This window comes from Saccopteryx bilineata, chromosome 2, assembly GCF_036850765.1.
Source record: "Saccopteryx bilineata isolate mSacBil1 chromosome 2, mSacBil1_pri_phased_curated, whole genome shotgun sequence".
NCBI classification, from domain to species: Eukaryota; Metazoa; Chordata; class Mammalia; order Chiroptera; family Emballonuridae; genus Saccopteryx; species Saccopteryx bilineata.
The window spans coordinates 238828886-238856515 of NC_089491.1; the positions used below are offsets into that span (position 1 = coordinate 238828886).

The 27630-nt window shown below is 36.3% G+C and overlaps 1 protein-coding gene across 4 annotated transcripts in view; it reads right to left on the reverse strand.

Moving 5' to 3' along the window:
* ARHGAP32 (Rho GTPase activating protein 32) overlaps nt 1-27630 on the reverse strand; it is a 394792-nt gene that overhangs the window by 148893 nt on the left and 218269 nt on the right. For 3 of the 4 annotated variants that reach the window (XM_066259724.1, XM_066259723.1, XM_066259720.1), the window contains 3 exons: nt 26353-26444; nt 25376-25417; nt 24921-25005 (listed from right to left, as the gene is read on the reverse strand). In XM_066259724.1, the coding sequence (XP_066115821.1) occupies nt 24921-25005; nt 25376-25417; nt 26353-26444 (219 nt within the window). The remainder of the gene's footprint in view (nt 1-24920; nt 25006-25375; nt 25418-26352; nt 26445-27630) is intronic. The other variant, XM_066259721.1, reaches the window with a different exon arrangement.

A 27630-nucleotide genomic window follows, 5' to 3' on the forward strand; every position in this document is an offset into this window, starting at 1 on the left:
ACAGGCCAATATCCCTGGTTATCATGAATACCAAAATTCTCAACAAAATACTGGCAAATGAAATCAACAGCACATTAATAAGATCATACACCATAATCAAAATATATTTATACCTGCCTGACCCTGACCAGACGGTGGTGCAGTGGATAGAGCATCGGACTAAGACGCAGAGGACCCAGGTTCGAAATCCCAAAGTCACCAGCTTGAGCACAGGCTCAGCCGGCTTGAGTGCAGGCTCAACAGCTTGAGCTTGGGGTTGCTGGCTTGAGCATGGGATCATAGACATGACCCCATGGTCTCTGGCTTGAGCCCAAAGGCCACTGGCTTGAAGCCCAAGGTTGCTGGCTTGAGCAAGCCAGTCAAGGCACATATGAAAAAGCAATCAATGAACAGCTAAGGAGCCACAACAAAGAATTGATGCTTCTCATCTTTCTCCCTTCCTGTCTGTCTGTTCCTATCTGTCTCTCTCTCTCTATGTCTCTCTCTCTGTTTCTGTCACACACAGAAAAAAAAAAAAATCCTTTTTCAGATTGTTCCTTGTTAGTGTATAGAAACATAACTGATAGGCCCTAGATCGGTGTTTCCCAACGTGGGGCCCACGCCCCACAGGGGGGCAATTAGATAGTTAAGGGGGGCAATTTGAAAATGGACTCGACACGACTTTAACTCTTTCGCCCCGGGGCCATTTAAATGCAATGCTAGATATCGGTGCCAAATTTAACAAAAAATGCAATTCTTAAATAATTGAGGTAAATAATTATTAAGTATAATTTCGTTTGACAAGACTAAAATATCAACTGAGTGATTGGCGTCGTCAAGTAAACTTCGTCCTGGGTTCACCGCGGAGCGTGCCGTCTGCCACGGGGAACCCCAGACGTTTTTAAAAACTCGCTAAACAACACAGTTATTCTCACCTAATTGGCCCATCGCAACTTCTGTAGTGTTTCACATCATTCAGTTGGTGTTAATTTGAAATAAGTGTCAGTCAAAACTGTTGTACAAGCTCGTTGATTTAGTAAATATACATATATATATTGTATAGATATAATTGGTAAGTATTTTATTTTATTTTTATCAATATTAAACTCTTTATTAAGTACTTCTTGCATCGGGGCTAGAAAGCAATAATATTTTATAAATATTATTCGGGCTATTAATAGTGCATGCATGACAATTTTAATTTTAGAAGCATAACTTTCCAGAAAATTTTGTCAAGTGGAAAAAATATAGATACCTTTTGATTTGCGGTGGTAGTGTAGTAAATGTGTTATATACATTTAAATAAATATGATTTTTTAGTATACATTTACTCTATGTCACATTGAATATATTTTAACACATATTTTAATATTAGTTTTTAATTGATCTTATTTTTATTATAGCCCATAGTAAAATGAGTGGTGCAAGCAAGAAAAAAACTCGTCAATATTCGGAGGAATATTTAAAATTTGGGTTCATACTCTCTGTTCACGATGAGCGGATTCCTTTTTGTCTTTTATGCCAGCAATGCTTGACCAACGAATCAATGAAACGAGGTCGTCTTGAGGCGCATTTGAAGGCGAAACATAGTGCTCATATTAATTCAGATTTGAGTTACTTTAAAACTTTAAAGAAAAATTTTGAAAAAAGAACAACATTAAAGTCTCTATTTACTGCTCATACTTCAACTAATAATCGTGTTCTTGAGGCTAGTTATCAAATTTCTTTATTCATCGCTAAAACTGGAGAAAATCACACTATAGGAGAGAATTTAATAAAACCATCAATATCAGCATTTCTTAAAACGGTTCTTGAAAAAGATGACAAAGGTAAAAGTTATGCCACTCAATAACAATTCTGTTAGCAGAAGAATAGACGAAATGAATGAGGATATTGAAAAATAACTTATTGAAAAGCTGAAAACAAGAAAATTCTCCTTGCAAATGGATGAATCAACTTTGAGAGACAGTGAGGCAGTATTGATAACTTACGTAAGATATATTGATAAAGGACATTTTGCTGAAGAAATGTTCTGTAAAAGATTAGAAAGCACCACTACCTCCAAAGATATATATAATAAGCTAAAAAACTACTTAGATGTCAATGATATACCAATGAAAAATATAACATCTTGTGCTGCAGATGATGCTCCCAATATGATGGGCAAGAAAAATGGCTGCTTAAAATTGATGAAAGATGCGAATCCAGAAATGATTCTTGTGCATTGTGTTATTCATAGGGAAAACTTGGTAGCTAAAAACATCTCGCCTGTTCTGAATGAAGTATTACATACAGTAATAAAGTGTGTTAATGCTATTAAAGCTAGTGCCAAATGTGAGCATCTTTTCAAGCTATTTTGTGAAGAACAAAATGAAGACCATGTGAGACTTTTACTTCATACTGAAGTAAGATGGCTATCTAAAGGAAACTGTTTGAAAAGATTTATGGAACTGTTCTATACTCTTAGTGATTTTTTAAGCGACAAACCTGAAATGAAGTATCTGTTAACAATAGATGGTAAAGCATTTGTGAGTTATTTAGCCAATATCTTTGAAAAACTAAATATATTAAATAAGCAACTTCAAGGAACAAATAAAACTCTTGTAGATGCAAAAGCAAAGATATTTGGTTTCATTACCAATATTGAGATATGTCAGAAACATATTCACAACAAAAACTTTAAACAGTTTCATTGGCTCCAAAAATGTGAAGTAACTGATACCGCTTTACTTGTTATTGTCAATCATTTGAATATTCTATCGGCTGATTTAAAAGAAAGATTTTCTGATTTAAAACAAATTGATTTCCCAACATGGATGATGCAGCCAATGTTAGTGGATTTGTCTGATATATCAAATATGCAGTATCAAGAAGAACTCGCAGAATTGCAAAATGATGAATCAGTTAAAGCTTTATTTAATATCAAAGGAGCGATGGCACGGCTTTGTGAGGAAACAGAAATCAAATACCCAAATTCAACCAAATGTGCAAGAAAACTATTGCTACCGTTTCCATCTTCATTTTTAGCTGAATGTGGATTTAGTGCTGTAAATGATTTACTGGTAAAAAAAAGAAATCGGCTGGATATAACACAACGTGGAGACTTGAGACTAAAGTTAACCAAATTGGAACCTAATATAAAATCTCTGTGCAGCAAGCATCAAGTGCAAGGATCACACTAAATTAAAATAATAAATTAATATAGAAAAATCTGTATTAAAATTATTTGGAATTTAAATTTGTTTTTCATTATATGTTTTGAAATTTTACTTACTGTGTTTTGTTAATTTCATAGTGATTTCTTCCTAGAACCTATCATTTATGTTTATTAAGTGAACAAATCAATTTTTTAATGTTAAAAATTATGTATGTTACATAGGGGGGGACATAAAAATTTTAGAAAGGTTAAGGTGGGGCATGGCACAAAAAAGGTTGGGAAACACTGCCTTAGATGGTTGGTTCAGCAGTAGAGCATCGACCTGGCATGTAGAAGTTCCAGTTTGATTCTAGATCATAGCACACAGGAGAGGTAGCGACCATCTGCTTCTCCCTTCCTCTCCCCCTCTCCATTCTCTCTCTCTCTCCCCCCCCCCCTTTCTTGCCCACTTGCAGCCATGGCTCAATTGATTCGAGCGAGTTGGCCCTGGGTGCTAAAGATTGCTCTGTTGAGCCTCCACCTCAGGTGCTAAAAATAGCTCAGTTGCAAGCACAGCCCAGATGGGCAGAGCACTGGCCCAAAACAAGGGTTGCCAGGTGGACCCCAGTCATGGTGCATATGGGAATCTATCTCCCCTACTCTCACTTAAATAAAAAAAAGAAACATAACTGATCTATGATTGTTAATTTTACATTATTTCTGAGAGATTTCTTATAAAATCTTCATGATTTTCTACATATAACATCAACATCATGTGATTTGTAAACAGATACTTTTGCTTATTTTTCTTGCTTAATTGTTCTTCACAGGGCTTCTAAAACTATGTTGACTAGAAGTAGTGAAAGCAGGAATTCTTATCTTGTTCCTGATGTTAAGAAAAATGCTTTCAGTTTTTCACCACTGATACAATATTAGCTGTGGATTTTTCATATTCAGTCTCCTAATTTATTTAGTGGTTTTATCATAATAGGTTGCTAAATTTGTCAAATGCTTTTTCTGTATCAACAGAGATAAATATGTGGTTTTCTAAATCCATTCAGTTAATGTACTATATTACACTGATTATTTCATATGTTGAACCATCCTGTATTCCTTACCTTGTATTTATTAAAAATTTCTGGAGATAAACCATGTAATTTTTTTCACAAGAATGTGACTGGTAATGTCACTGAATTGTACATGTAACATGATTTTTTTTAAAAATTACCAGTCTACTCTGTCTTTCCCAAACTGGAAGTCTCTCAGAAGTATTAAACTTCTTTTTATTTTTAATTAACATTCCTTTTTTGTTTAGACAATTAATTTTAACAGGGTGACATTGATTAATTAGGGTACATAGATTCAGAGAAAACATTAAATTCAGAAGTATTACATTTCAAATGCAAAATTAAAAGTGTAAAATTGCAGCGTGTAGCCAGACAATGGAATATTATTTGATGACAAAAACAATGAAGTAATGATACATGCTATATCTTAGATTACCCTTGAAAACATTAAGCTAAATGAAAAAAGTCAGTCACAAAAGATAGCATATTGTATGACTCCATTTACATGAATTGTCCAGAATAGGCAAATCCACACAAAGTAGAATAGTAGCTACCAGAGATGCACAAGGAGGAAGGAAGGACCCATCAGTCTGGGAGGGAAAAGTAATGCCTGTCATTGGGTACAGGGTTTCATTTTGGAGTGAAGAAAATGTTCTCAAATTAGATTCTGCTGATAGTTGTACACATTCTGAATATACCAAAAAGCAGTAAATTATACACTTTATAACATGATAAATTTGTGGTTTATAAGTTATATCTCAATAAATCTGTTTTAAAAGTGATTTTTAGTATGAAAATATCACCAGCATTTCAGTAATCAATAGAATCTACTTTTAAAATAAAATTTTAAAAAATATCTCATTCACATTAGCAATTAAAATTATTAAGATACCTAAAATTAACCAAACAAAAAGTGCACAATATCAAAGAAAATCACGAAACATTATTGAAAGATGTGAAGGAAGATAAATAAAAAAATCCAAAATGATTTGAAAATTAAGTACGGTAAATGCAATAATTATCCCTCAATTACCCTATTGATTAAATGCAATTCTTATCAATTTCAGTAACTTGTTTTTTTCCTTCAAACTTGCTGTTTGTCTCATCAAGAGGTAGAGGGTGGCCCTGGCCAGTTGGCTCAGTGGTAGAGCGTTGGCCTGGTGTGCGGGAGTCCCGGGTTCAATTCCCAGCCAGGGCACACAGGAGAAGCGCCCATCTGCTTCTCCACCCCTCCCCCTCTCCTTCCTCTCTGTCTCTCTCTTCCCTTTCTGCAGCCAAGGCTCCATTGGAGCAAAGTTTGCCCGGGCGCTGAGGATGGCTCTGTGGCCTCTGCCTCAGGTGCTAGAATGGCTCTGGTTGCGACAGAGCGATGCCCCAGATGGGCGGAGTGTTGTCCCCTGGTGGGCATGCCGGGTGGATCCCAGTCAGGAGCATGCAGGAGTCTGTCTGACTGCCTCCCCGTTTTCAGCTTCAGAAAAATACAAAAAAAAAAAAAAAAAAAAGAGGTAGAGAGTTTTTTCTCTTTCTTTTTAAATGTATGCTACACTTAAGACTGTTTGAACCAATAAATGTGGAGAATACAATGTTCTTGAATTTACAAGACTAGTGATTAAAAGATCTAACAGGTTCTGCTTGCTTACTCTTAGGGTGCCAAGGCACCAAGCCAAAGGTCCATCACATGCTACAGGAAAAAGAGCACATGAGGCCCTGAAGGGTGAAATACCATGTGGACCGAAAGACACAATGAGGATCAGTGAAGCAGCACACACCCAGCCCCAGCTGCTATCACCACATGACCGCAACTGCATGAGAATCACGGGAAACCAACAAAGAACTGCCCATCTGAGTCAATACAAGGAATCATGAACTAATAAAATGCTTGTCATGTTGGGCCATTAAGTTTTGAGCTGTCTGTTAAACAAGAGCAAAAAGAAACCTATTAATTAAAATACAGTTATATTGGCAAAAAGACAACAAGAAAAGACTGCCAGATAACTGACACACACATTTGGGTATAGATATATGACTGGACTTTGGAATCCACTGGGGAGAAGAAATACTACTAATATTAGTCGGTGGTCTAAGATAACTTACAATCACCCCAGGTGAATTAAATGCATGTGTGAAAATCAAAAGTTTTAAACATAAAAAAATTAAAATAATAATTACAATAATAAAGATATTGGAAAATATCTTTATGCCCACAGAGCAGGGAAAAATTTCTTAGCTAAAACATGAATAGGACAAAACAAAAGACTGATAAAACTAACTATATCAAAAATTTTAAAGTTATCATGAAAAAGACACCATAAACTAAGTGAAAAGATGAGTTACAAACTGGAATAGAAACATTGTGTCACTGGAATATAATACCCATTTTCAAAACTAAATTCAAGGCTCTGGCCAGTTGGCTCAGCCCGGCTTGTGGCAGTCCCAGGTTCAATTCCTGGCCAGGGCACACAGGAGAAGTGCCCATCTGCTTCTCCACCCTTCCCCCTCTCCTCTCTCTCTATCTTTCTCTTCCCCTCCTGCAGCCAAGGCTCCAGAGGAGCAAAGTTTTCCCGGGTGCTGAGGATGGCTCCATGGCCTCTGCCTCAGGTGCTAGAATGGCTCTGGTTGCAACAGAGCAACACCCCAGATGGGCAGAGCATCGCCCCCTAGTGGGCTTGCTGAGTGGATCCCAGTTAGGTGCATGCAGGAGTCTGTCTCTCTGCCTCCCCGCTTCTCACTTCAGGAAAAAAAGAAAGGAAAAAAAACCTAAATTCATTATCTTTCTTCTTATATTCTCTTCTTCCTCCTTAATTCCCAAAGTAAATAGTGTAACCATCTGCCCATTTAACAAACCTAATAATCATCCTGGGTGGTAGGGTCAAGATCTAATCTCAACCTTTGATTCCTTAATCTTTCCTGTCTCCTAAAACTTGCCTAGCACACCCATTCTTCTTTTCCTCTCTCCACTGCTACTTTCCCATGTCTGGCCTCACGGTATGTGGTCCAGGCAATTGCAGAACAGATGACTAGTAGTCTGCTAACTGGTCTCTCTCCATTTCCCACACACATTGATCATGGTATCTTTTTCTCAAAATACCTCAATACCTTCTCAATTCCTACCTAAGGAGTTTACTTGCTTCACTTTATAGTTGTTCATTAGCTGCTTGTTGTATGTGCCTTGACTGGGGCAACCCAGGGTTTCAAACCAGCAATCTCAGCACTCCAAATCAACCCTTGATCCACTTCGCCATGACAGGTCAGATTTCTAGTAACCAATTTCAATGCAAAGTCAGAAAAGCTCAGAGAGCTTTGAAAAAGGGAATTTCTCCAAATATCTTCTAAACCATGTTTCCCCATTATCATCCTAACCCATTATCCCCTTCACTTTCAGGTACCTTTCTCTAAGCTCATTCTCCTTGTCTAAATACTCTTCGGTTCTACCTTAGCATATCCAAAATCTAGTCAATCTTCAAAAAAGCCTTCCTTGAATACCACAAGAAATAAATTTTCTTGTCTCTGAATTCCTATAAGCACTCTTAAAACATGTATTACATTTTTCTTAAGTTTATTGATATACTGTTTGTTTCCCCCGAGGAAAGAACATCTTACAAGGTATTCAATAAAACCATTCTGAACAAATTGTTTCTAGGTTTTAAGACATTCTATGCACAAGCTGTAATAGAAATGTCTCATTCAGTACTCAAATCACATATTCCGAAAGTATCCATGATGAACAATGAGGCTACCTTTGCCTGTAGAATGACATGAACATAATAAAATTATTTTTACTTTTTCAACTTAACGATATCTAAATGCTTTGTCTGCAAGAAATGAAAAACCATTTCTGAGTCCCATACTTCTACATTTCTTAGAAATCAATGTTTGGGGTCCTTTTTCCTATACCGAATTCACTTTTCTATCACCATGGAAACCAATCTGCAATTAGTGTGGTTGGAATCTATTTGGGCGAGGGGTTTGCAACATAATTTGATGACAAAATAACCTAGACATGTTTTCTTTGAATATATGTACCCTGATTTATTAATGTCATCCCATTACCATTAATAAAAATTTATTAAAAAAATATATAACTCTTCTCAGCCTTTAAATATTCATAGAAGTCCTTTCTCTACATGGAGCATAGAAGTTAGTTGCATAAATCAGAGTGAAAGGACATCACCCCACGCACAGAAAAAACCATTCACTAAAACCTAATATACAGATTGCAAATGGAGCACAGAAAGAGTTCTCCTTTTACTCATCTTTTATTTAGTTCTATTAAGAACGCAATTTCACTGTGACATCCCTTTAGTGTTTGTAAACAACTAGGTGAAGTGTTTAGTTTCCTTCACCTCTGTAGCCCATAGTAGATGCAGACAGATGAAAAATAATTGTTGCACAATATTATTCAATATGTAGTCCACTCACATTCACCAACAACATCCTAATACATAACAGTGAAAACGTTACATTAAAACTCCTGAGTCGAGAATGTCAAGTGGAAGAATAACTCCAGTTACATCTTTGGTGGGTAATAACTAAACTAAGTTCTAATTTCAGCTCATAAGGTAAAAATCAATAATATACGAACAAAACTACACTTCAAAATTTCTTTCTTTTCCCCCCTTTATTGAATTTATTGGGTGGCACTAATTAACAAAATTATAGAGGTTTCAGGTACACCATTCTATAATATATTCATCTGTACAGTGATTTGTGTGATCACCACCCCAAATCAAGTCTCCATCCACCACTATTTATCTCTCCTATATCATTCTCTACTTCTTCTACTCCCACAATCACCACACTGTTGTCTGTGTCTATGCTCAATTCCTGCACTTTCCCACCTAGTCCCCCCTACCCCAGACAACTGTCAGCCTGCTCTCTGCCTATGAGTCTGTCTCTATTTTGTCTGTTATTTCATTTTGTTCATTAGATTACATGTGAGAGAAATCATATGGTATCATTAGATTACATGTGAGAGAAATCATATGGTACTTGTCTTTCTCTGGTTGGCTTGTTTCACTTAGCACAATGCTATCCAGGTTTATCCATGCTATCACAAAGGATGAGATTCCTTCCTCCCTCCCTCCCTCCCTCCCTCCCTTCCTCTTTCTTTCCTTTCTTTCTTCCTTTCTTTCTTTCTTTCCTTTCTTTTTTTCTTTCTTTCTTTCTCTTTCTTTCTTTCCTTCTTTCTTTCTCTCTCTCTCCTCTCTCTCTCTCTCTCTCTCTCTTTCTCTCTCTCTTTACCACTGAGTAGTACTGCATTGTGTAAATGTACTGCAGCTTTTTATTCACTCATCTACTAATGGAGGAATCATGCTACCTGATATCAAACTATATTACAAGGCCATAGTAATCAAAACAGCACGGTACTGGCATAAAAACAGACATATAGATCAATGGAACAGAACAGAGACCCCAGAAATTAACCCACACCCATATGGTCAGTTGAAATTTGAAAAGGAGGCAAGAACATACAATGGGGTAAAGATAATCTATTAGATAAATAGATGGTGTTGGGAATACTGGACAGATACATGCAAAAATTGAAACTGCAACACTTTATTACACAATACACAACAATAAACTCAAAATGAATTAGTCTTAAGTGTTAGACTCAAAATTATATAAATTATACAAGAAAGCACAGGCAGTAAAATGTTAGACATTTTTTGTAGCAGTATTTTTTCTGATATACCTCCTCAGGAAAGGGAAATAAATTTTAAAATGGTACTACACGAAACTAAAAAGTTTTTGCACAGCAAAGGAAACCATCAACAAGATGAAAAGACACCCCATTAAACAGGACAACATATTCATCAATGATACACCTGATAAGGAGTTCATATCCAAAATTCAAAAAAACTTATAAAACTCAACACCAAAAAAAATTCAATTAAAAACTGAGCAAAGAACCTGAATAGACACTTCTCCAGAGGACATTCAGATGCCAATCTACATATGAAAAAGTGTTCAAATCACTAATCATCAGAGAAATGCAAATTAAAACCACAATGAATAATCACCTCACACTTGTCAGAATGACTATAGTCAATAAATCAATAAACAATAAGTGTTGGCGAGGGTGAGGAGAAAAGGGAACCCTTGTGCACTGTTGATGCAAATTCAGATTGGCACAGCCACTGTGGAAAGCAGTATGGATTTATCTCAAAAAACAAAAACAAACAAAAAACAAAACCGTACTTCAAATTTTTTCCGAAAAAGGTAGAGACCTACATGCACTTTAGTAAGACTAATGGTCTTATTTTTCCTTCCAGAATTGGAATAGAGCAATGTTTCCTAGGTATGGTACCAGAGTAACTGGTTTGCTCATCTTTGGACACTAGAATATTCCTAGCTCAATGAGATGCCCATAGCATAAAGAATACATAGAAAATGAGATGAAAAGGCAACAGCAGAATCACATCTCCCATCTTATAGAAGCTTTCTCCAGAACATACACTTGTCAAGAAACGTTTCATGGACATCCTCTCATTTCTGCACAGTCAGGACTTTCTGAGCATACAGCTTTGGTACTAGGTTTAAAGGAAGGCTAAAGAGCAAACCTAAAAAACAGAATCTTCCAGAGAGAGAAAAGTTTTCTCCCCAGAGCCAGAGTGTTTATGAAATAGAGACCTTCCCTTCTCCCCCCACAGCATTTGCTTACATTCCAGAGCTAAGTTTTCTCTCTCCATACCCAGAAAGGCAATAGTCACAGAGCCAGCTATCCTATATATGTTGCATAATTTCAGAGTTTGTCTCTTGTGGTTCAATATTCCACTATACACTTCAGGTATATCTAGGTCTCAATGCATCACCTATGGAGAACTGGGGGGCTTAGGGAACCAACATGAGTTACTGCACAAGTAAATAAAAGATCTGACCTAGAGACCTCATGTTTTTGTTAGAGGGTTAGTGTGTCCCTAACTGCAGTGAGCTGACTTGTTAGCTTATAAGTAGAGTAACATGTCAGACCCTTGACAGCTTCAGAGTCAACAATATTGTTTTATGAGTATAGTCAGTCAAATTCTTGAAAGTAAATTACATGTATAATATGACTCCAACATATGATATTTTTTAATCATTCAACCAATTTTACACATCTCACTCTGGACTGGATAATCTCAAATTAGATACTTTGATAATACAGCACAATTAACTCACTACCTGAACTTCTTTAAACTTTTTTTTTTTTTTTTTTTTAGCAAGAGAGACAGAGACAGAGAGAGGGACAGACAGGCAGGAAGGGAGAGAAATAAGAAGCATCAATTCTTTGTTGTAGCACCTTAGTTGTTCTTTGATTGCTTTCTCATAAGTGCCTTGACCAGGGGGCTCCAGCTGAGCCAGTGACCCCTTGCTCAAGCCAGCAACCTTTGGGCTCAAGCCAGCGACCATGGGGTCATGTCTATTACCGAACACTCAAGCCAGTGACTCCACAATGAAGCTGGTGAGTCTGCACTCAAGCTGGCGACCTCGGGGGTTTGAAACTGGGTCCTCTGCTTCCCAGGCCCAATGTTCTATCCACTGCACCATTGCCTGGTCAGGCTACCTTAACTTTTCATTTCAAATCCTCCTCTCAAACAAAAATGACCTTTTGGTATAAGAGCCAGAACTATTACTACAGAATGTGTAAAAAAAGTAGGGCTTACATTTTTATTTGTTTTCATTTGAGGAAAACTTAATTTTTTGGTAGGAGTGAGAATAATAAAATTACCACGACTTTTGTTTCAAATGGTTATACACGTATGTACTTCTACATAAGTTATTCTTAAACTGGAAATATCTGCAAGTTGACCTTGAAACTGAAAGTAACATTAAGGATAGAAAAAATAACCCTTGCATTGGTTTAATTCACTTTTATTAATGACTGAAAGTCTCACAGACATGTACCAAAATATAGCTGATACATGCTTCTACAAACATGAATGGACCAGAGATGTTAAGGAATTAATATGAGACTACACAGACTCAATCAGACAATATACAAATAGTATTTAGTATAATATTTGGCTCAGATAAAGCATTCAATAAATATTGGCTTGTATTATTTACTATAATTCTGATAACTTCATTTAAAATTAAAAGTTAAGATTTTTGTTTTATATTATTATTCCTAAACATTCTTACACTCAGGTCAAACATTACAACCTCTTTCCACCTTTCTTAGTATCAAGGTAAAACTACATCTGATTACAGAAAACAAGAGTAGCATTGCCAAGGCCCTTGCACAGTAACTTGAGTAGAGAATGCTTGAGAAATAGGAATTAAATTCATATTTTCCTATGCTTTATTTAAGTTAAAACCTTATCTCTTGCATTAAGGTTAATCTAACTTCATGATTTATATGAAATCAGATAAAAAACAGTAATTCTCAACTTGAGGTAAGCAAATGATGATAGAAAATGTAAACCACATAAATATTTTAGCATCCTACACACTAGAGGGTGGTACCACATACAGCACAGCAGGAAGAGATGATGCCTCAAACGCGGCTAAAACCAAATGAACTGATTACATCTTTGCAGGTTGCAAGAGATATTTTTCCTTCTTATTGAAAAATATTTTCTGAAATGTGAATAAATCTTTGTTTCTGAACAATGGAGATAATACAACAGAGAGGAGTATAATAAATATAATAAATTTACAGAAATTTAAAACTACATGTGGTTTTATTTAAAACAAAAAGTCCTTTCTAGGAATGGTTTATCTTTCAATTTTTTTATTTTTTGAGGTTTCAGTTTCTCTAAAAAACCATAATACACTAGGTGTCAAAACCTACAGAGTTTGTTCAAAGTACTATTTAGGGGGGAAATTTCCAAATTTAAATGTACTTATTAAAAAAACGGTAACATAATATGGTTACTAACTGTGTATGGTGTCAAATGGGTACTAGACACATTAGAGTGATCACTTAGTAAGTTATATGAATGTCTAATCACTGTTTCTATACCTGAAACTAACATATTATTAGTGTAATATCTATTATACCAATATTCAACTGTAATTGAAAATTTTTTAATTATTTTAAAAATACAGTAACTGACAATGAATAAAATATCAACAGTACCTATGGAATTGATTTCTCTAAATAAAAGATAAGAAGCACATACAGGTGTCCCTCAGTATTCAAAAGTACAGCATTTCTTTAAAACCTTTTTATAAGCCAAAATGGCATAAAGCAAAAAAGAAACTACCATTAATCAAAAAAAAAATGTTTACTGTTCTCAGACCCAAAATTCAGCACATGGACAATGCCTTTATTTTTCTTTTTTTTTCCTTTTCTTTTTTTTTTTTTTTTTGTATTCTTCTGAAGTGAGAAGCGGGGAGGCAGTCAGACAGACTCCCGCATGCGCCCGACCGGAATCCACCCAGCATGCCCACCAGGGGGTGATGCTCTGCCCATCTGGGGCATTGCTCCGTTGCAACCAGAGCCATTCTAGCACCTGAGGCAGAAGCCATGGAGCCATCCTCAGCGCCCGGGCCAACTTTGCTCTAATGGAGCCTTGCCTGCAGGAGGGGAAGAATGAGATAGAGAGGAGAGGGGGAAGGGTGGAGAAGCAGATGGGTGCTTCTCCTGTGTGCCCTGGCTGGAAATCGAACCTGGGACTTCCACACACTAGGCCAATGCTCTACCACTGAGCCAACTGGCCAGGGCCAATGCCTTTATTTCATTCACTGCAATCGAAGTACTAAATTTAAGTATGTCCAGTTTTATGCTAAGCACTCTTGGGTTTTTCAGAGACCTTAGGACACATCATGCTTACAGAAACACACAATAAACTGGGCTAAAGCACAGATACTCAGACACAGTTTAAGGCTCCAGGAGCTTGATGCTAAAATGCTGAGTGTGGTTCCCAAGAAAGAAGCCTGGTGGGGCACTCTCACTGCCCTGGGTGCATGCTGCCTCTAAAGTGGCAGATACAAAGCAAATGATGAATGCTACTCTCACTTTTCACTTTTTTTCATCAAAGTGAAAATCACCCCCGGATTTCTTCCAGTTAGCGAACACAGGTGCTAACGTAGGTCTTTTGTGAAAGTGAGGTGGCATAACAGGAAGTGAGGCTGCACAAACTTTTGAAAAGCCTGTATACTAATATTTGACAAAGTTGACCTATGATAAAGCTAGTTTATGACCAGCAACAAAGTACATGTTTGTTATTCACAATTCTTTTTCAGGAATAAAAGAACTTTGAACTCAAGAAGAAAACAAACAAAGCAAAATAACAAACACCAAAAAAGTACAATGGAAACAATTATGGTTAAAAATTAACAGTGTGAGGAGGAGAAAGGTCAGGAAATTGGGATAGGGAAAGAAGGAAGGCAGGAATGAAGGAGACAGGAAGGCTCAAGATGCTCAATAAAATCACAAGCTGGGTTCTTAAAAGGAGCAAATTTTAAGAATATATTGTGTACAACTTAACCACAATAAATTTTAAAACCTATATTAAATGGATAATTTTCTAAGGAAATATAATGATAAAAATTGACCTAAAGAAACAGACAAATTTGACTAATAATCAAATCATAAATTGAAATGGTAATGAAATATTAAGCTCTCAAATGGAAACCAGGCCCAAAATGTTTTAAAAAGAAAATTCTACTAAACCTTCAAAAAACAGGTAATTCTCATTTCTACAAACTATTCCAGGGAATTTATTTTTGTTTTTTTTTTGTTTTGTTTTTTTTGTATTCTTCCAAAGCTGGAAACGGGGAGGCAGTCTGACAGACTCCCACGTGCACCTGACTGGGATCCACCCGGCATGCCCACCAGGGGGCGACGCTCTGCCCATCTTGGGGCATCGCTCTGCCACAATGAGAGACATTCTAGCGCCTGAGGCAGAGGCCACAGAGCCATCCTCAGCACCCGGGCAAACTTTGCTCCAGTGGAGCCTTGGCTGTGGGAGGGGAAGAGAGAGACAGAGAGGAAGGAGAGGGGGAAGGGTGGAGAAGTAGATGGGCACCTCTCCTGTGTGCCCTGGCCAGGAATCGAACCCGGGACTTCTGCACGCCAGGCCGACGCTCTACCACTGAGCCAACTGGCCAGGGCCGGAATTTATTTTTTAAAAGGGGATGGGTCAGTGTAATCTCCCTAACTCAGGCTAGTGAACAAGTACAGTGCAAAGATGAATATCACTGATGAACATAGACACACAAAAAACTAAAGTCTTTTTTTTTTTTAAAGAGGAGGAGAGGGTGACAGAGACAGGGAGAGAGATGAAAAGCATAATCAACTCATAGTTGCAGCATTTTAGATGTTCACTGATTGCTTCTCATATGTGCCTTGCCCAGGAAGGGGTTGGTAGAGGGGCTCCCGCTGAGCCAGTGACTCCTTGCTCAAGCCAGTGACCTTGCGCTTAAGCCAATGACCCTGGGTTTCAAGCCAGTGACCACGGGATCATTTCAATGATCCCATGCTATGCCAGCAACCCCACGCTCAAGCTGGTGAGCCCGCACTCAAGCCAGCAGCCTCAGGTTTTCTCTCCTGGGAGGAGACCTCTCCCAGGTCTACGCTCTATCTACTGTGCCACCACTGATCAAGCAATAAAGTCTTAAAAGAGTAAACAAAAGGAATTTATTTTTTTAAATATTTAACCTAGTAGAGTGTGTCCGAGTAATCTATTTCTGTAACCAGAGAAATTCTTGCTCTGATTTTTAAAGAAAATTTATTCATGCTATATCAAAGTGAACTAAAGTAAGAACATGACATGGTGTAGCCTCTCTTGGCTTTATTATAAAATTTTTCCTCTTCACTTTGTCATATCTCCAGCTCATTTAAATAACAGCTCACAGTTCACATACATCTTAGCTAACAGGAACATTAGCTGTCTTCTAGTGTTCTAGTGTATCCAGGAACTGTACTTCCCTTTTAGTATAAAGATAAGAAAAGACTAAGATGAACTGACAGTCTCTTCAGTGGTCAAGAGAGCACAGCACAATGAGAACACACTCCCAGCTGGCTTCACCCAGTCTATATCACACCAGTATCCTTTCTGCTCTACACAGCCATGCCATCTTCCACCACATGTTACACCTGAAAATAGTGAACTGGGATCTGAACAGTAAAGTTAGACAACTTGGCTAAAGTGTGCTAGAAATGAACAGATACAGGATTTAAACACAACTGTGCGATCTAAAGTACATGCTTACCAATTCACAAGAAAAAATATACTGCTCACAAAAATTAGGGGATATTTCAAAATGAATAAGAAGCGATAAAAAAAGAAGCATTTGAATTTTTTAATTAAACAAGAACATCAGAAAGCAAACAACAAGTCAAAGAAAGTTGTTCAATAATGCAAATCAGATGCAAAGCCAACTTTTATTTCATTGGTGAAAACGCACTATACAAAAGGCTGAAAGTACTGGAGTATCTGCACGTTCCCTGACTCCCTAATTTTTATGAGGAGTGTACATGCAGCACTGGGAATTATTACATCAAGTACAAGTTATATTAGAAACAAAGGAATGCTCAAGGATGCTCAGTGCCTTTTCTGCTCTCAAAGGTAGAATATATGATTTAAGAATTACTCTGTTCTTCAGAATAAGGAAGAAAAATTCTGTTTTACAAAACCATGTATGAAAAAATATCACACTCCCTTGTTCTAACCTTTAAACATGTCATTTTCTGACTATTAAAAGTATTCCTTCCAAAAATACAATTATAACCTTTTTCCTATATGTTCCTTCAAGTATTTTTGTATTTATATATAACCTTATTTATAGAAAAAAATCATGCTTTTTTGGACCTCTTTTAAATTTATCAATATAACAGAACATTGTTTCTGCTTCCATAAATATTCTACATGATTTTTAGTGACTGCATATGGTTTTCCTGTGTGAACAGTCCATAATTTATATAACTCATTCCTACTTTTGAACATTTAAATTATTTCTAATGTTTTTATAAATAATGCTATGATAAATTCATGGCCTTTTGAGACTTAGTCTTTGTTCATGATGTCCTAGTATCTACTCAGGAAACTTCTACTCTCCTTTACAATAGCAATCAAATGTCATCTCCTCTACTAGCATTTTCTGATTCTTTAAAACAAAGTTAAGTTCTCCATATTTGTTGAATATATATATAAATGAAGATATGAAATTAACCTAAAACTAACATATTTTGATTCTAAAATGTATAATGTAATGTTCCAATTATTCTCTAATATTTTAGTCTCTCCCATGTAAGTATAAATATCTCAAAAGAAGGAATAATGTTTTCTTTCTTTTTTCATTTTTTATACTATGCTGCCTGGAACACAGTCAATACACAATAAGTGTTTGTTAAATAACTCCCCAATATACCTAAAGAAACATTAAGATCTATATTCTATTCAAGAGTGTTACTGAGCACCTACCACTGAAAGACTACTGATTTCTGCAGAAGTGAAAGTTTATAATTGCTTAGCAATATCAAAAGAAAAATAAAAGTAAATTAAAGTAGAAATGTTAATGATATAAAAATATACAATGTTTATAACAGCATGGAAAGAAATAAAAAGTTAAAAATAAATTTAATCAAAAAGTGTAACACTTATATGCTGAAAACTAAAAAATTTTACTGAGAAAAATTAAAGACTATGGAAGCCCTGGCTGGTTAGCTCAGTCAGTGTCGTCCTGAAACACCAAGGTTGCAGGTTCAAACCCCAGTCGGGGCACATAAAGGAAGCCATCAATGAATGCACAACTGATTGGAACTACAAATGAATTTTCCCCTCTCTGTTTTATCTTTCACTCCCTTCCTCTCTCTCTCTCTCTCTTAAAAAAGTCAATTAAATTTTTAAAAATATGGAAATACATCCATGCCAAGAACTAGAAGACAATATTTTTAAGGTGGCAGTATTTTTCAAATTGAACAACAAAAGCAACATAATTCCTATAAAAATTTCAGTTGATCTTTTATAAAAATATACAAGTAATCCTAAAATTCACATGGAAATGCAAGAAACCCAAAATAGCCAAATCTTAAAAAAAAAAAAAGAATAAAGTTGGAAGAATAATTCTCAATTTCAAAGCACATCACAAAGGTACAGCCATCAAAAAGGTATAGTACTGACAATAAGCACATATAGTCAGAAGGAACAGAACTGAAAGTCCAGAAATAAATTCATACATCCTGCTGGACAGATTTTCAACAAGAGTGCCAGGACTATTCAACGGGAAGAAAACAGTCTTTCCAATCAATGGTGCTCAGAAAACTGGATATTTACATCCAAAAGAATAATTTTGGACACCTACATCACACTATATATGTAAATGAATTCAAAATGAGACAAAAACATCAACGTTAAGAGCTGAAACCATAAAACTCTTAAAGGTAACCATAGCAGTAAATCTTCATGATCTTGGGATAGGCAATAGTTTCTTAGATATGGCAACAACAGCAAATGCAATGAATGAAAGGAGAAAATAGACAAATCAGTACTTCATTGGCATTACAAACCTTTGTGCTTCAAAAGTTACTATAAAAAATGGGGAAAAAACCTACAGAATGTAAGAAAATATTTGCCAATTATATAGAACCTGGTAAGGCTATATATAGTCTTCAGAATAATAAAAAGAATTCTCACAACTCAAAAAGACAAGCAACCCAATTAAAATATAAACTTGAATTAACATTTCTCCCAAGATGATCTATAAATGGCTAACAAGCACATGTCCATTTAGTTACACCCACTACAGTGGACATAATAAAAAAGACATATACAGTGTGCCCGTAAAGTCATGGTGCACTTTTGGCAGGTCACAGGAAAGCAACAAAAGATGATAGAAATGTGAAATCTGCACCAGATAAAAGGGAAATCCTCCCAGTTTTCTGTAGGATGATGTGGCAGCATGTGTGCATGCGCAGATGATGATGTAACACCATGTATACAGCGGAGCAGCCCACGGCCATGCCAGTCGAGATGTGGATAGTACAGAGGAAAGTTCAGTGTGTTCTGTGGCTCGCTAAATTCGAATCCGTGACCAAAGTGCAACGTGAATATCGGCGCATTTATAATGAAGCACCACCACATAGGAATAACACTACTCGGTGGGATAAGCAGTTGAAGGAAACCGGCAGTTTGGTGGAGAAACCCCGTTCTGGTAGGCCATCAGTCAGTGACGAGTCTGTAGAGGCTGTACGGGATAGTTACCTAAGGAGCCCTAAAAAAATCTGTGCTTGAGCCCACATCGAACTGCACTGAATAGGTATGAAACTGGGAGAGTTTTCCTTTTATATGGTGCAGATTTCACATTTCTATCATCTTTTGTTGCTTTCCTGTGACTGGTCAAAAGTGTACAATGACTTTACAGACACACTATATATCAAGTAACTTGAAAATATATTTTCACACACAAAAAAAATCTAACATGATTGTTTATAGCAGTATTCTTCATAACAGCCCAGAACTGGAAACAACTCAAATGACCATGAACTGAAGAATGGTTAATTAACAATATGAGATGCAGCCAAATAATAGAATATTATTCAGCCATAACAAGGAATAAGTATTGATAAATTCTACAAAATAGAGGAGCTTTTAAAATATTATACTAAGTAAAAGAAACTAACACACAAGGCAGCATAGTATACGACTGCATTTATATAATATGTCCCAAATAGGCACATCCATAGAGAGAGCGAGCAGATCAGTGGTCAAGGACTGAGTGGAAAGGTGATAGGTGATGACTGCTAAAGAGGTCTGAGGTTTCCAGGGGTAGGGGAGTGAAGAAATCCCAGAATTCAGTAGTGATGGTCGTACATTTTGAATGTGCTAAAAAGCCACTGAACTGTGTACTGTTTAAAGGGCTAAGATGTTGAATTCTATGTGAATTTACCTCAAAAAAAAGGTGAATTCTGTTATGTGTAATTTTTTATTATGTAAATTATATAAATATCAAAAGTTAAAATGTGTTATGATTCAGAAACCAGTTCATTTGCTGGGAATTGAAGGTAGAAAGAGAAGTACATCAGGAAAGCTTTTTATTAAAGGAGTTGGATAGATCTGATACAAGCCTTGAAAGATATGCAAAATTCTTGATATATGATAGGAAGAAAGGTTAAAACACACAAAAAAGTCATGGCTCATTTAGTAAATGAACAGTTCAATTTGATAAAGTAAGTTAGAATCATGACTAAAAGGCGGGAAAGGTGTGTTGAAAGCATATATGCAAGATTTTGAATGTGAAAGCTTCATTTAACAGGCAGTAGAAGGTCAAGGAAGGTTTTGCACAGAGATTGAAATTATTAGAGTGGTACTTTAGGCCCAGTTATTGAAACAGAGAGGCACATTCAAAAACTATAGTAGAGCCCAAACCAAGGGTAATGAAAACTACTGAACAGGAATAGAGAATAAGAATGAACTTGAAAGAACTATACAACTGTGCAACTGATTAGATGTGGTACACAAAACACAAGTGTACCGAGAGGGTAACTAGGAGAATATCATCAGAAACTGAGATAGTTATTGGTGGGTACTTCAGAAACAGATGCCTGGATTCAAATCCTAGCTCTACTATTTACTACCTGTGTGACCTTTGAAAAACTCACCTCATCTCTCAAAAATACATCTCTGCCCTGGCCAGGTAGCTCAGTTGGTTAGTGCATTGTCCCAATATACCATGGTTTGAGGTTCAATCCCCACTAGGGCACATACAAGAATCAACCAAGGAATGAATAAATAAATGGCACAATATATCGATGTCAATCTCTGTCTCTGTCTGTCTCTCCCTCTCCTTTCCTCTCTCTCTAAATAAATAAATAAATGTTTTAAACATTTTATTTGTTGATTTTAGAGAGAGGAGTAAGAGAGAGAGAAGAGGTTAATGCAGTGAATAAAGTATCAACCTGGAATGCTGAGGTCACCAGTTTGAAATCCTGGGCTTGCCTGCTCAAGGCACATATGGGAGTTGATGCTTCCTGCTCCTCCTCCTTCTCTCTCAACATGAATAAGTAAAAAAAAATAAAAATAAATAAAAGTCTAAAAAAAAAATAGAAGGTGGGGGAGAAGTGAGAAGCATCAACTCATAGTAGCCACTTCTCATTATTTGTGTTGACTGGACATGCCTGGGGTTAGAACCAGCAACCTCAGCATTCCAGGTCAATGCTTTATCCACTGTGCCACCACAGGTTAGGCATAAATAAATAATTTTAAAGTTTATAGATAGCTAAATATATAGTATAGATAAAATTTTATTTAGAGATATTGCTACTATTTTATAATACAAAGTGCTTCCTTCTATATATTTTTAAAAATATGTAAAAAAGTTATAGACACATAATAAATCATTAAAAAAGAGCATAAAGTCAATTTTAATTTCCACTTCTATTTTTTTGTCATCCATTCTATTTGACATTTTATAATAAATAAATAATTATACATATATACACTCAATATAAGTATTCTTATACAAGAGCAAAATTTAAATTAAAAAAATATGAAAAAATTTTAAAGCAAATTTTATCTCTTCTTTAAACACAAATACATTCACCTATTAATTCAACAAATATTCACTCAGTGTTTTTATGTGTCAGGCTTATTCTAGATGCTGAGGTGGAAAATAGAATAAATAATAAAAATTTAGCATTCCTGATGATGGTATTACGAAGTAAAATAAGTTATAGGAGAGTGATGAGGAATTTTGTGGAACTCTTATATATGGAAAGAACATTCTTTCTGAGAAGAAAACATTTGAGCAAGTATTTTAAAAAGGGAAGGTGAAAGTTATGTGGCTATTCAGAGAGAACAGTTTTCCAAGTGGAGGAAACAGAATGTCCAGAGGTCCTAAGGAGGGCCCTGTATAGAAGAGACAACTGTAGCTGCAACACTATGTCTTAGGGAAGGAGAAGTAAGAGAGGAGATCAGAGAGGTTAAGGGTACATCCTATAAGCCTTTGTAGAAAATTTTAAGGACTTAAATTTTTACTTTGAAGAAGATGAGAAGTAATTGAATGGTTTTGGAAAAGTGATATGATATGACTTACATTTGAAAAGAATCATTCTTGCTATCATACCAACTATATAAGACTACTGAAATAAACACCTTAAAATGACAATAGCTATCTTAAAGTGATAGCAGAGAAAGAGTTGCTGGATTCATTTCAAAGACAAAGAGAGTAACACTGCTGATGGACTGTATATGAGGAACAACAGAAAGAGAAAAGTCCAAGATAACTCCAAGGTATTGGCTGATCTCAGGAACTGGAAAGACAGAGTTGCTATTTACCAAAATGAAGACAGCAGGAGAAGCATGTTTGAGAAGAGACTGTTCTGTTCTAGGCATGCTAAATTTGAGATGCTATAAGTCATCCAATTGAAGATGCAAAGAAATCAGCTAAATTCACAATGCTAGAACTCAAAGGAGAGATAACTAAAATTTCCTTTGTAAATTATATGTATATTATTAAAATGAAATGTCAGCTTTCAATCAACAAAAACCCACAAGATATACAACGACATGAGAAAGTACAGCCCATTCAAAGGAAAATAATATAGCAACACAAATTCTCCATAAAAAAAAGTAATAATGAATATAGTAGAAAAAGACTTTTAAACAACTCTCTTTAAAGATACCATAAAAACTAAATGGAAATATGAAAAAAGTCAAGAAAATGATGTATGAATAAACTAAAAATATAAACCAAAAAGATAGAAAAACCTAAAAAGAAATTCTGAACTTTAAAGTACAATAAATAGAAAAAAATTTCACAAGAGTGAATTCAAGGCACATTTGAGGAGGAAGAAAAAAGACTCAACCAACTTGAAGATATGAAAACGGAAACTACAGAATCTGAGAAAGAAAAAAAGAGCAAAAAACAGTGAACAGGGCCTAAGGGACCTATGGCACACCATCTCTCATACACACAGTGGGAGTCTCATAATGAAAATAAAGAGAAAAGAGGCAGAGAGAATGTTTGAAGAAATAATGGCTGAAAACTTCCCAAATACAATTAAACACAAGAACATAAACATCTATGAAGCTCAGTGAGCTTCAAGACAAACTCAAAAAGACCTGTACCAAGAAACATTAAAATCAAACTTTCAAAAGCCAGTACAATAAGAGAATCATAAATGCAGTGAGAGAAGCAACTAGTCACATATGATGGATCCTCAATAACATTATCAGAAGGGACCAGAGGAAAAGAGGAAAGAGGGAAAGGGGATGAAAGGATGGGATAAACCTGAAGGGAAGGGGAGAGGGCACTATGGGGAGGGGGCAAGGGAGATGTTGAGGGGAATAGAGGGGAGGGGGAATGCATTCGGGGTAACACTAGAATCTATGTAAACACAATAAATTAAAATCAATAAAAAATTAAAAATAAATAAAAATAAATAAAAGAGAGTTTGCCAGGGTGGGAGGGTGGGGACAAGAACAAAACTTTGGATGTCAAAAGGCAGTGGACCAATTTATTCAAATTGCTAAAAGAATAAAAATTGTCAACCAAGAATAGTATACCCAACAAAACCATCCTTCAAAAGTTAGAGCTAAATTAACACATTCCCAGATAAACAAAAGCTGAGGAAGTTTATTATCATTAGACCTCCTCTGCAAGAAATGCTAAATGAATCCTAAAAGTTGAAATGAAAGAACATTTGACAGCAAACAGAAGAAATAAAGACCTCAGTGAAAATAAATAAACAGGCAATTGTAAAACCTAATATTGTAAGAACTATTCATAAGGCCACTTTTTGTTTTCTACATAATTTAAGAGACTAATATATTTTAAAGAATTATTAGCTTATTTGGGGAAGCACATAATGTATAAAGATGTAACTGGTTGTCACACTAGAGTTTCAAAAACTTTAATATCACTCCTTTCACACTATACATAAATATTAATTTCGGGTGAAACTATTAGAAAAAATGTAGTACAATAGTTTCATAATTTCAGAAGAGGGAAGAACATCTTAAATATGACAGAAAAACTATAAGTCAGAAGATCTATACATACATGCACCTACATAAAATACATAAAATAAAGAATGAAATAAAGAATGCCTATACATTGAAAGCAAAATAAAGAGGGTAAAACAAAATACGCCACAGTGTGGGAGGTGTTTTCAGCACACATACAAAAACAATAAAGAACTAGATACAAGATCCTGGCAGAGTAGCTCAGTTGGTTAGAACATCGTCCCAATACGGCAAGATTACACGCCAAGCAACCAATAAATGTATAAATAAGAGGAACAGCAAATTGATGTCTGTCTCTCTGTTTCTATCTCTTTCTATATCTCTCCCCCACATTCTTCCCTCTTAGAAAAAATTTGAAAAAAGAACTAATTACAACGTGAAAGGACTTCCAAAACATTCCCATAAATAAATAAGAAAAAATAAAACAACATGAGCAAATGACTTGATCTAGAGTTTAAAAAATTAGAAATCTTAACTGTCAACTTGTCATTTGACTGCCCCACGCTCCCTGACTGACTCGTCTCTACTATGACCCCACGCAAGAGTCAGGTAACAGCTGAACCTGTTCATGCTTCAAACTAGGCAAGCTCTGTCTCAGAATCTGACAGGACTCTGGAGATTTACACGATTCTATTGTTTCCAATCGAACCAGGAGTCATCAGAAATCGAGTATTAGTAAATATAAGAAAAGAGAAGTTTACACATCAACCTATAAGAAAGCAACAGAAAAAAGTATTTCTCAGTATAACCAGTCAGCTATATGGATACAGCTATAGGAAGATATAGACAGAGATGTGGACATAGATATAACCTCAAGTCGATATGTAGGAAATATTTCAAACATACCTGTATGCTGCCAAACTCAACATTCTCATAATGGAAATGTGCACATTCAGCCATCTTCGGAAAGTGACCTTTAGTGAAGGGTAACCTGAAATAGATGAAATAAATGAGATACAAGACACTGAAACACTAAAAATTACTAAGCCTGAGGAGAAAAAATAAAACGGATTTAGAAGTTCATGCAAGCAAAACTATTTAATAAGCACATGCGCATGAGCACACATACACCCACACAAACCTTTTCAGAAATACACTGAGACAAATGAAAAGTACATTAAGTGCACAGGTCAAGACAAAATAAATAAATGAATAAAAAGCATCACTATAGTCTCCTAATCATGGCCCAAATCAATGCCCATAGAAAAACTACACTTTCAGTGAATGTTATGGAAACTGAGAACAGCCAGCTTCTAATGAGAAGCAGCATTCCCACCACAAAGTACAAAGTGAGACTTTACCTGTGAATGTTGTCGCAGCCCATCAGTCCTGGATTGGTGGGTCTGGATGCAGAATGAACATTTTTTATCCTTGTCTTTTCTATACTTGCAATGAAAACATAAGCTATCTAACCCTCTACCAGATGAAAAGATGGTTTTTCTGTTTAAAACTGAAACAGACAACTAAGGTATTTCACTTAAGAGTCAACTACTGGCATCCATTTCAGGTCTTCTCAAAAGCAAAGCTGAGCCCTGGCTGCTTGGCTCAGCAGTAGAGCGTTGGCCCGGTGTGTGGAAGTCCTGGGTTTGATTCCCAGCCAGGGCACACAGGAGAAGTACCCATCTGCTTCTGCACCCCTCCCCTTCTCCCTTCTCTCTGTCTCTCTCTTCCCCTCCCACAGCCAATGTTCCATTGGAGCAAAGTTGGCCCGGGCACTAAGGATGGCTCCATGGCCTTCGCCTCAGGCACTAGAATGGCTCCAATTGCAGTGGAGCAATGCCCCAGAGGGGCTGAGCCCCAGGAATGCCCCAGGTGGGCATGCCGGGTGAATCAGGTCAGGTGCATGCGGGTGTCTGTCTGAACCCCACCCCCCATTCTCATTTTGGAAAAATACAACAACAAAAATAATAAAAAAGCAAAGCTGAGACACAGCAATCCTCATAACTCAGACAACATACTTGATTTCTCTAAATGAATGAGGACGTGTATTAAAGACACCAAGAAGGACATATTTGGGTTCTCCTGTTGAACAAATGCAACCTAACAGACAATGACATAAAGTTGCAAAACAAAATTAAAGTATATTTTTACCAGACATATTCTTCAGACCTATTCCAATAACTGTTAAGTAATAATTTACAGCTTACTTATATAATTTAATATATGGATAGTAAGAGATTATTTAATAAGAAATCTAAATAAAGTTTTAAGAAAACTACAGAACTGATTTCCATTTATAGGAATTCTCATTTAAAAACTATTGTAAAATTATACTTACTTTTTCACATGTTTAACCTTCATACTAGCTGTATTGCCACATGTCTTAAGACTAAGGTCTCCAGGAATCTCAGGAACATCTGCTCCTCTTGCCTTAAAAATAATAAAGACAAAAGATGTATGACTATTCCTTTAGTATGAATGTTTTTAAAAAGCTGAGTAGGCCCTGGCCAGTTGGCTCAGTGGTAGAGCGTCGGCCTGGTGTGCGGGAGTCCGGGGTTCGATTCCCGGCCAGGGCACACAGGAGAAGCACCCATCTGCTTCTCCACCCCTCCCCCCTCCTTCCTCTCTGTCTCTGTCTTCCCCTCCCTCAGCCAAGGCTCCATTGGAGCAGCGTTTGCCCAGTGCTGAGGATGGCTCTGTGGCCTCTGCCTCAGGCAATAGAATGGCTCTGATTGCAGCAGAGCGACCCCCCAAGATGGGCAGAGCATCGACCCCTGGTGGGCGTTCCGGGTGGATCCCAGTCAGGCGCATGCGGGAGTCTGTCTGACTGCCTCCCCGTTTCCAACTTCAGAAAAATACAAAAAAGAAAAAAGAAAAGAAAAAAAGCTGAGTATAGTGAATTTTAATGTTTCTGCTGATTCTGTACCAAAAGCAATACATATTGATTTAATAATCTCTTCTTAAAATTATAACATCCCAGAATTTAATTAACAAAACAAAAAAAATTCACCTAACTTAAATATTAACTGTATGAGAAAAAATTTATGAAAAGAATTTTCACTCTCATTCTTAAATTCCAAACTGAGCTATTATGTGTCTCAACACAAATATAAATCTCTCCAGGGAATTGGTGGGATAAAGTTTCTTAGATTACAATAAGTAAAATGTAAAATGGTAACATAAACATAATTAGGAGATCACAACATGCATTTCTGAAAACAAAATTTGAAAATGACATCTATGTAATACTTCCAAACTTCCTCCTTCATCTGTCAGTTTTCATGTTGTGTTTTTTAACCCTAGCGATACATTCAAATAGTAAGCAAATCCAAAAATCTGTTTTTAAAAACATATTTATGCTATGTTATCCATGATTAGTAACTTTAATTATCATAGCCAATGCCACACAATACACAATAGGGGAGAATATGGGTTGAGCAGTTACTTTTTTTTAGATTTTTATTTATTTATTCCTTTTTTATGAGAGAGAGAGGGAGAGATAGAGAACAGGGGGAGGAGCAGGAAGCATCAACTCCCATATGTGCCTTGACCAGGCAAGCTCAGGGTTTTGAACCGGAGACCTCAGCATTCCAGGTCTACGCTTTATCCACTGCGC